The sequence below is a fragment of the Propithecus coquereli genome, unplaced genomic scaffold (genome assembly GCF_000956105.1).
Source record: "Propithecus coquereli isolate 6110/MARCELLA unplaced genomic scaffold, Pcoq_1.0 Scaffold10, whole genome shotgun sequence".
NCBI lineage: Eukaryota > Metazoa > Chordata > Mammalia > Primates > Indriidae > Propithecus > Propithecus coquereli.
In genome coordinates, this window is record NW_012133858.1 from 7858865 (window position 1) to 7868527 (window position 9663).

A 9663-nucleotide genomic window follows, 5' to 3' on the forward strand; every position below is an offset into this window, starting at 1 on the left:
CACTCTAGCCCAGGCGACAGAGCGAGACTCTGTCTCAAAAAAAATAAATAAATAAATAAATAGATAAAAGAGAGGGAGTCTCACTGTGTCACCCAAGCCAGAGTACGGTGGCTATTCACATGGTACACTGTGGCCTTGAACTTCTCAGCTGCAGCGATCCTACCGCCTCAGCTTCCTAATTAGCTGGAACTACAGTTGCCACCACGCCCAGCTTGTAAGTATTCTTAATTTAAAGTTATTATATTTCACAAAAGTACAATTTTGGAACGACTGTACTTTGAAAGATTGGAAATTAATAAGAAGGCGTGGTCCTTTCCTACAAGTAAGTTTGAGAAGCAGTGACCCAAATATACAACCCCAATTCAGTTTACTTCAGTGGGCATCCAATTTCTCATTTGTATAACTCAGAAACGGGTCAAGATGGTTTCTAAGATACCTTCCAGCCCTAACAAAAAAGGATTTCTGATTTCCTACAGTGTGTATCAGAGGTATCACCATACTACTGATGTTTGAAGTGCCATCATACTCTCCTGGCTTTCCTCCTAAATCTTTGGTTTCTCCTGAGTCTTCTCTGTACTTTCTTCTTTGCAATTCCCCAGATGTTGGTGTTCCTTCAGCTTTGTGTCCTGGAGCCTATTATTTTCTCACACTACACTCTCTCTTGCAAGATGCCATCCATTTTTATAACTTTAACAGCCATCAAGATGATAAATCTCTCACTCCTCTTTCTAGACCCAAACATTCATTTGCTCGTTGAACAGCTCCATTTGGAAGTACCACTAGCAGCACCTTAACATATCCAAAACTGAACTAATCATCTCTCCAAACCTCTTCTACTATCCCCTACCCTCATAAATAGTAGTGTTATATACCTAGAAGTCCAAACAGAATCCTAAGTTCATTTTGACTCCTCTGATTTCTTCCCTTATCTTTCAGAATCCACTTCTCTGCCACAAATTTATTTCAGGACGTCAGTATCTTTCTTGGATTAACACAACAGTTTTCTACTGCTCTCTGTGCCTACTTCTTCTCCACTATAGCCAAGTAGCTCTTTCAAAAAAACCCAAATCTAATTATGTCACTCCCCTAATTAAAACCCTTCATTGACTCCTCACTACACTCAGAATAAAGCCAACCTTTCTTAACATGGTTTACAAGGCCCATCCGAATCTCCCATTATATTAATATGTTTTCTGCTCCATATATTGCATCTCCAACCAGCTATGCTTTATTGATTTCAATTACCAATTCCCTAAACATATTGTCTCTCATCTCTGTCTATATGTACATCTGTCCCTCTCTTCTCCATGCCCTGTACATGTTCCTTCTGCCAGAAACATCTCTCTTACAAGTTTTAGATAAGAAATTATGTCTTCTGGGAAACCTTTCGTGACCTCTCTTTTGTGCTCCTTACCATTCTCTCACTGTATTACAATACTTATTCATGTATCTCTATTCCTGTTAACCTTTAAGCTTTTTGAGAATAGACAACATGTCTTGCTCATGGTTGTATCCTCATGATGGGAACCATGCCTAGCACATGGCAGTCTATCAGTAAATACTGAATTTATTAGTAATATTCCATTTACAACTCAATAAATTTATCTCCCTTAAATTTTTGCTCAAAATTCATTGTCACCTTTTGAAATCATTCTTAAAATTCCAAAAGTTTTCTTCTAATATCTGGAACACTTGCAACCACCTTTCCAGCCACAGAGAACTGAAACATACTTTAATATTAACCCAAAAGAAATGTACTGTATAAAACAATACATACAGGGAGAGAGCAGTGGTTTGCACCTGTAATCTGAAAACTTTGTGAGTCCAAGTGGGAGGACTGCTTGAGGCCAGGAGTTCCTGACAATCCTGAGCAACACAGCAAGACCCAACCTCTACAAAAAACAGAAAAAATTAGCAGGGCATGGTGGCTGGTGCCTGTAGTCCCAGCTACTCAGGAGGTTAAGGCAGGAGGCTCACTTGAGCCCAGGAGTTTGAGGCTGCAGTGAGCTCTGATGACATCACTTTAACCCAGGCAACAGACTGAGACTCTATCTCAAAAAAAGAGTATGAATGGAAATTAGCTACAAAGCCAAATATTACACACCATAGTTCCTAACTGTTATAATAAATATGCATTTATTCAACAATTTTAGAGAAAGATTAAATTTAGGTCTCTTCTACAACTAAGGTTCTTTAATTTCGTGAAATATGTGAATACCTACTATGCACAAAGCTCCATGAAATTCTATACTGGTAACCTCTTATTCTCTTCTCAGCTTCCTTTCTATTCCCTCACATTTGTCCTTACCTTCTGATTGCCAGTTTATTTTTAGCAATTCTATATTGTCTATGTATCCCTTTTTCACCCCATGAATTATTCTGATTACAAGTGTATATTCTGGATGTCAACCAAAGTTGTGTTAATGGGATACTTCCACAAATTGTTCTTTCAGAATAGATCCAGCTGCATATTCTTTCTTCATGTTTTAAGAATTTATATGACTTCTGAAAGTGTTCCACGGTTATTCAAAGCCATGTATAATACAATAAATATCAAGGGAGATCAGGCCGGGTGCAGTGGCTCAGGCCTGTAATCCCAGCGCTCTGGAAGCCCGAGGGGGTAGGAATGCTTGTAGCCAAGGGTTTTCAAGACCAGCCGAGGCAATACAGTGAGACTTAACAACAAAAAATTACCCCAAAGGCTGAGATGGGAGGATCACTTGAGCCCTGAGCCCTGGAGTTCAAGCTTATAGTGAGCTATAATCGTGCTACTAAACTTCAGCCTGGGCAACAGAGTAAGACCCTGTCTCCAAAAAAAGTAGGGGTACTCTGGGAGGCCAAGGCGGGCGGATCATTTGTGCTCAGGAGTTCGAGACCAGCCTGAGCAAGAGCAAGACCCCATCTCTACTAAAAAAAATAGAGACAAATTAGCTGGACAACTGAAAATATACAGAGAAAAAATTAGCAGGGCATGGTGGCACATGCCTATAGTCCCAGCTACTTGGGAGGCTGAGGCAGGAGGATCGCTTAAGCATAGGAGTTTGAGGTTGCTGTGAGCTAGGCTGATGCCACGGCACTCTAGCCCAGGCAACAGAGGGAGACTCTGTCTCAAAAAAAGGGGGGTGGGGGTGGTGGATATCTGAGTAATATTATAAAATGTCAAATAACTACGAAAGTAGCTTTTTTCTTTTTAGAGACAGAGTCTCACTCTGCTGCCCAGGATGGGAGTGCAGTGGCCTGATCATAACTCACTTGCAGTCTCAAACTCCTCGGTTCAAGTGATTCTCCACCTCAGTCTCCCCAGTAGCTGGGAATACAGGTGCATGCCATCATGCCCAGCTAATTTTTTCTATTTTTTTTTTTTTTTTTTTTTGGTAAAGACAGGTTCTGGCTATATTGCCTAGACTGGTCTCAACTCCAGGCCTCAAGCAATCCTCTCACCTCAGCCTTCCAAAGTATGGGATTACAGGCATGAACCACCACACCCGGCCTTCTTAAGTAGCTTGAAATGACTCTGAAGGCATCAATGGTAAAAGTATGTAGCTTCTCAGTGTGATTACTTCAAAGCATTTAACTTCCCTTGGCCACTAATTATCAAAGAGTTTGATCATGGAAAATATGTTTGTGATATAATATTAAGGGAAAATTTCAAAATTCTATATTATATATCCTATGATATACAATGTATAAGTTATAATCAAGAATTATAGGCCAGGCATGGTGGCTCATGCCTGTAATCCTAGCACTCTGGGAGGCCAAGGCAGGTGGATAGCTCAAGGTCAGGAGTTCGAGACCAGCCTGAGCAAGAGCGAGACCCCGTCTCTTCCAAAAAAAAATAGAAAGAAATTATCTGGACAACTAAAAATATATATAGAAAAAATTAGCCAGGCGTGGTGGCGCATGCCTGTAGTCCCAGCTACTTGGGAGGCTGAGGCAGGAGGATCGCTTGAGCCCAGGAGTTTGAGGTTGCTGTGAGCTAGGCTGAAGCCACGGCACTCTAGCCCGGGCAACAGAGTGAGACTCTGTCTCAAAAAAAAAAAAAAAAAGAAAAGAAAAATTATAAGATAATATGTACAATAAATAATAATATTACTGTTGTGAGAGTATAGGATTCCTATTAAAAAGTGGGCAAAGGACATGAATAGACATTTCTCAAAAGAAGACATACAAATGGCCTAACAGGTATATTAAAAAATGCCAACATCACTACCAGAGAAATGCAAATCAAAACCATAATGAGATATCATCTTATCCCAATCAGAATGGCTATTACCAAAAAGACAAAAAAATAACAGATGCTGGTTAAGGATACTGAGAAAAAGGCCAGGCGCAGTGGCTCACGCCTGTAATCCTAGCACTCTGGGAGGCCAAGGCAGGTGGATAGCTCAAGGTCAGGAGTTCGAGACCAGCCTGAGCAAGAGCGAGACCCCGTCTCTACTAAAAAAATAGAAAGAAATGATCGGACAACTAAAAAAATATATATAAAAATTAGCCGGGTACGGTGGCACGTGCCTGTAGTCCCAGCTACTCGGGAGGCTGAGGTAGAAGGATCGTTTGAACCCAGGAGTCTGAGGTGTTGTGAGCTAGGATGCCACGGCACTCTAGCCTGGGCAACAGAGCGAGACTCTGTCTCAAAAAAAAAAAAAAAGGATACTGAGAAAAGGGAACTCTTACACACTGTTGGTGAGAATGTAAATTAGTAGAACCTCTATGGAAAATAGCATGGAGATTTCAAAGAACCAAAAATAAATAGAACTACCATTCAATCCAGCAATCCCACCACTGGGTATTTACCCAGAGGAAAAGAAATCAACATATTAAAAAGATACCTGCACTCATATGTTTACTGCAGCACTATTCATAAGTGCTCATCAATGGATAAATAAAGAAAATGTGGAATATATACACAATGGAATACTATTCAGCTATAAAAAAGAATGAAATCCTCTCTTTTGTGGCAACATGGATGGAATTGAAGGTCATTATCTTAAGTGAATCAAGGCAGGCACAGAAAAACAAAATCTTTTGCATGTTCTCATCTGTAAGTGGGTGCTAAAAAATATGTTCACATAATCATAGAGAGTGGAACAATAGACAATGGAGACTTGGAAGGGTAAGGAGGTAGGGCGGATGATGAGAAAGTGGTTAACGGGTACCCTAAAAGCCCTGGCTTGATCATTATAAAATCTATGCATGTAACAAAATTGCACATGTACCCCGTAAATTTGTACAAATAAAAACAATGAAAAATGGTTATTTGTCCACAAAACAATTAAAAAAAAAATTTTAAAAAGCAGTCATTACTGAGCCAGGAATGGTGACCCACACCTGTAGTTCCAGCTACTCAAGAGGCTGAGGTAGGAGGATCACTTGAGCCCAGGAGTGCAAGACCAGCCTGGGCAACATAGTGAGATCCAGTTTCTTAAAAAAACAAAAAAATGAGCTAATACTTCATACTTGCTGTGTGTGTGTGTGAGAGAGAAAGAGAGAGAGAGAGAGATTTGTCCTATTTAGTGAGAAATAAGACATTAAAATTTTTAAATTATCCCTTCTATTTCTAAATGGCACAGAAAAGGTAAGGCTCACATTTTTGAAGATGCGATTGCTTTGAACAGAATGTTGGGTTTCCAGATAAGTAAAACCTTTTTTTTTTTTGAGACAGAGTCTCACTCTGTTGCCCTAGAGTGAGTGCCGTGGCGTCAGCCTAGCTCACAGTAACCTCAAACTCCTGCGCTCAAGCGATCCTACTGCCTCAGCCTCCCAAGTAGCTGGAACTACAGGCATGTGCCACCATGCCTGGCTAATTTTTTCTATATATATATTTTTAGTTGTCCAGCTAATTTCTTTCTATTTTTTAGTAGAGACAGGGTCTCGCTCTTGCTCAGGCTGGTCTCGAACTCCTAACCTTGAGCGATCCACCCGTCTCGGCCTCCCAGTGCTAGGATTACAGGCGTGAGCCACCGCGCCTGGCCAGTAAAACCTTTTTGAAATCAGAACATAAGCTTTTTTTCCCCCCATGAAAGTAGGGGTATGAGGTGGAGTGTTCAGTTTCCTTTTTGCTGTTATTGTTGTTATTGAGACAGTCGTACTCTGTCTCCCCGGGCAGAGTGCAGTGCCATCACTGTAGCTCACTGCGGCCTCCAATTTCTTGGGCTCATGTGATCATTCTGCCTCAGCCTCCCAAGTAGCTGGGACTACAGGCACCCACCACAATGCCTGGCTGGTTCAGAGCATAAGTTCTTAAGGTCAGTCTAATTCATCCAGCAATGAATAAATATCAAATCACTTTTAATCTTAAACATCATGATTTAAAACATGTGGAGAGGCTAGGCACGATGGCTCATGCCTGTAATCCTAGTACTCTGGGAGGCCAAAGTGGGACGATCACTTTAGGCCAGGAGTTTGAAACCAGCCTGGGCAATAGTGGGACCTCGTCTCTACAAAACATAAAAAAATTAGCCAGGCATGGTGGCACATACCTGTAGTCCCAGCTACTATGGAGGGTGAGGCAGGAGGATCACTTGAGCCCAGGAGTTAGAGGTTGAATTGAACCATGATGCATCTGCACTCTGGGCTGAGTGACACAGCAACACCCTATCTCAATAAAAAAGAAAAAAATAACCTAAAACATGGAGAGAACCTAAAAAATGTTTTTTTAAGATATATATGAAAAAGGATAAAACGAATTAATCATGTGTTTCTAATGGTTAATCACTATTCTGTAAAAAAAAATCCCAAAAATTACCAATAGAAATTCACAACACATCAAGAACAGTCTAACATTATCTTCCCTTCTATAGACTTCCGGATACCATTGTCTACTGAGGGACTCCAACTTAAGCAATACAGAGGCCGGCAATGAGGAAACAAGCTGTGTAGATTAACAGAAACACAATTAAAGCAACTGAGTAAGTCGATTCATCTCACTACACTTTGGTTTTTGTGTATACCTAATAAAAATGCTGCATTAGGGCTGGGCATGGTGGCTCACGCCTGTGATCCTAGCACTTTGGCAGGCCAAGGCAGGAGGATCACCTGAGGGCAGGAATTTGAGACCAGCCTAAGTAAGCAATGTAGAAAGACCCCATCTCTCCAAAAAAACAAGAAATTAGCCCGGCTTGGTGGCACATGCCTGTAGTCCCAGCTACTAAGGAGGATCACTGGAGCCTACGAGTTTGAGGCGCCAGTGAACTATGATAGTGCCACTGCACTACAACCAGGCAACATGCCTGGTGTGGGGGCCCAAGCTTGTAATCCTAACACTCTAGGAGGCTGAGTGAGGCAGGAGGATCACTTGAGCTCAGGAGTTTGACACCAGCCTGAGGAAGAATGAGACCCCATCTCTACTAAAAATAGAAAAATTAGCCTGGTGTGGTGATAGAGGCCAGAGGATTCCTTTAGCCCAAGAGTTTGAGGTTGCAATAAGCCACTGCACTCTGGGGGTGAGGGGAGGGGTGGAATGAGAGCCAGACTCTCAAAAACACACACACACACACACAAAAAAAAGGGCAAGAGAGCTCAAGACTCTGCCTCAAAAAAAAATTCACTTCTCTATTTCTCAATCTGATATACTTCAAAGACTTTTCTATATGAACATAATGCAGCAACATAAACTTACATAAACAATTTTCTAATTTTCTCCCTAACAACGATTTAGTCAAACATTGGGAAATCCATTACATCTTCAAAGTAATAATCCAATCGCAAACTTTAAATATATTATGAAAAGTTATCATTCAACTCCGCACCCTAATATTATTACAAATTTTACTTTACCAACACTGACGTGATGTTTCATGCCCACAAGCTAAATAACAATGCTTCAGACATCTAGTTATCATTACAGAGCAAAAAATAAAACTAGCTTTAACTATAAAAAGGTAACGTGCATACAACCTGTAGTGGTTAAAACAATATAAAATTTTATTTAACCAGATCTTGCATGTCAAACTCTAAGAACATTAACAGTGGAAGCTGCATCTAACAAATTTCCCCATAAAGTATACATTTGTTAAGAGAGGGAACTAACATTCTGACCTCCTTCCAAAATGACAAACTAGAACGGCAAAATTACGCTCAGGCACATGGAGTACTCTTCTCTCAAATCACTCCACAGAGAACATCATTTGCTCCGCCCTCTAATAACTCATGCAAAAAAAGTTCAGCACCATCAGAGAGAAGCAAGACATAGAGAATTCATAGAATGTCTCAGGGCCTTTCCTCCAGGCGATAGGATCTGCGTGTGCCCTTCGCAGGGGTCCAAAGGGAAAGAAAAACCTAGGCCTAGGTTTTGGGGGACACTGACAACCCAGAAACAGATGTTCTCTCAAAGAAGTTTGTGCCGCCATCCCTATTTTATCAGCAGGAGGCTCTGGCGCCATCGCCTCAGTCTTTATGATTTTATTATGGGTAGGTGGGAAACGGCGCCCAGGATTCCTCCAAGCCTCCCCTATTAAGCTTGGGGGTTCCCCCTCATTCTTTTCTCAAAGCCTCAGTCCCTAAGGTACTCCCCAGCACCCCCGTTCTGGCGGCCTATCCCCCGGGATGCGAAAAGGCGCTGCCGAATCCACCAGCCTCGCCGTTAAGGCGGGAGGCCCCAAACTCGCCAGGGCCACAGTGATGGCTCCGAAGGGCCCAGAAAGGAGAAGGGCAGGCCAGGGACGGGGGGAAGAATGACCTGGCCAGGGAATAAAGGGAAAAAGAGGTGAGGAGATGCACTGCACCCCAGGGCTGCACAGAGAAGAGATGAAGATGATGAAGGAGAGAAGGAGGGCGGTGGCCCGGGTGTGGCCCCCCACTCCTCCCGCCCCCAGGTCCCCGGGCCAGCGGAGGCGGACAGGCTCGGCCCATTCCCTGTTCTGGACTGGCAGGAGGTGGGGGGTGGGTCTCCCTCCATACTGTGAGGAGACCGAGAACGAGGGTATGGGAACCGCGGGGGGGCTGTCTCCCGCCTGAACCCAGAGACCCCGACGCCGTCGTCGCCTCTTCCTCAGGAGGGAAGACGGGAGCCGCGGGTAAAGCCCTAGAGAGGAATGTATGCAGGTAAGGGGAAGCCCGGGACAGACCCTCCGCCCGCTCCGGACCCCACTCTCCACCTTCCGGTAACGGCGTCTCTTACCGGTGATGGCGGTGAACTGCTGAATTAACCCCTTCAGCGCCGAGGACGCCGCGGAGCCCCCGTGGGCAGCCATCTTACCGCCGCCGCCGCCGCTGCCGCCGAACAACAACACAGACACACACGGGCCGCCCTCCCCCACCTTGCCGCGCGGTTTGCGCAGGCTCATTGACCGCCCCCAAGCCCCGCCCCCCTGTCCCGAGCGGCCTGCGCAGGCGCACTTCCCCACCGGTCTGGAGCGCTCTCCGCTCTCCGCTCTCCGCTCTAGGGGTTGGCTGTTAGGTTGCTGCCTGCTCCGGGGTATCATTTTTGCATCCACTGGTGCCTTCCTCTCAGAACTCCAAGGCCATCCTCGTAGATGCTGTGTCGATTCCTAGTTTCCCAAGGAAGATTCGGTCTCGGCAGGTAGTAGGTCTTCGCATTTCAGCTTCACAAGCTTGACAGACACGCTGCAGATGACAGTATTTTTTTTTTTTTTTTGCAGCTCCACCGCACTCTACTAGCTTTCCTGCAGCTCCCATCAAAGCACAAATCCTCCATGCTCTGAA

General features: G+C 43.8%; 1 protein-coding gene and 1 pseudogene across 1 annotated transcript in view; one reads left to right on the forward strand and one right to left on the reverse strand.

The window, feature by feature from the left end:
• The window catches only part of UBXN7 (UBX domain protein 7), a 47192-nt gene extending 37973 nt beyond the window's left edge, over window positions 1-9219 (reverse strand). The window contains exon 1 of the mRNA XM_012640139.1: window positions 9119-9219. Coding sequence (XP_012495593.1) covers window positions 9119-9191 — 73 coding nt within the window. The 5' untranslated portion in view covers window positions 9192-9219. The remainder of the gene's footprint in view (window positions 1-9118) is intronic.
• On the forward strand, window positions 8406-9146 carry LOC105808744 (annotated as a pseudogene).
• Window positions 9220-9663: the final 444 nt, after the last annotated feature.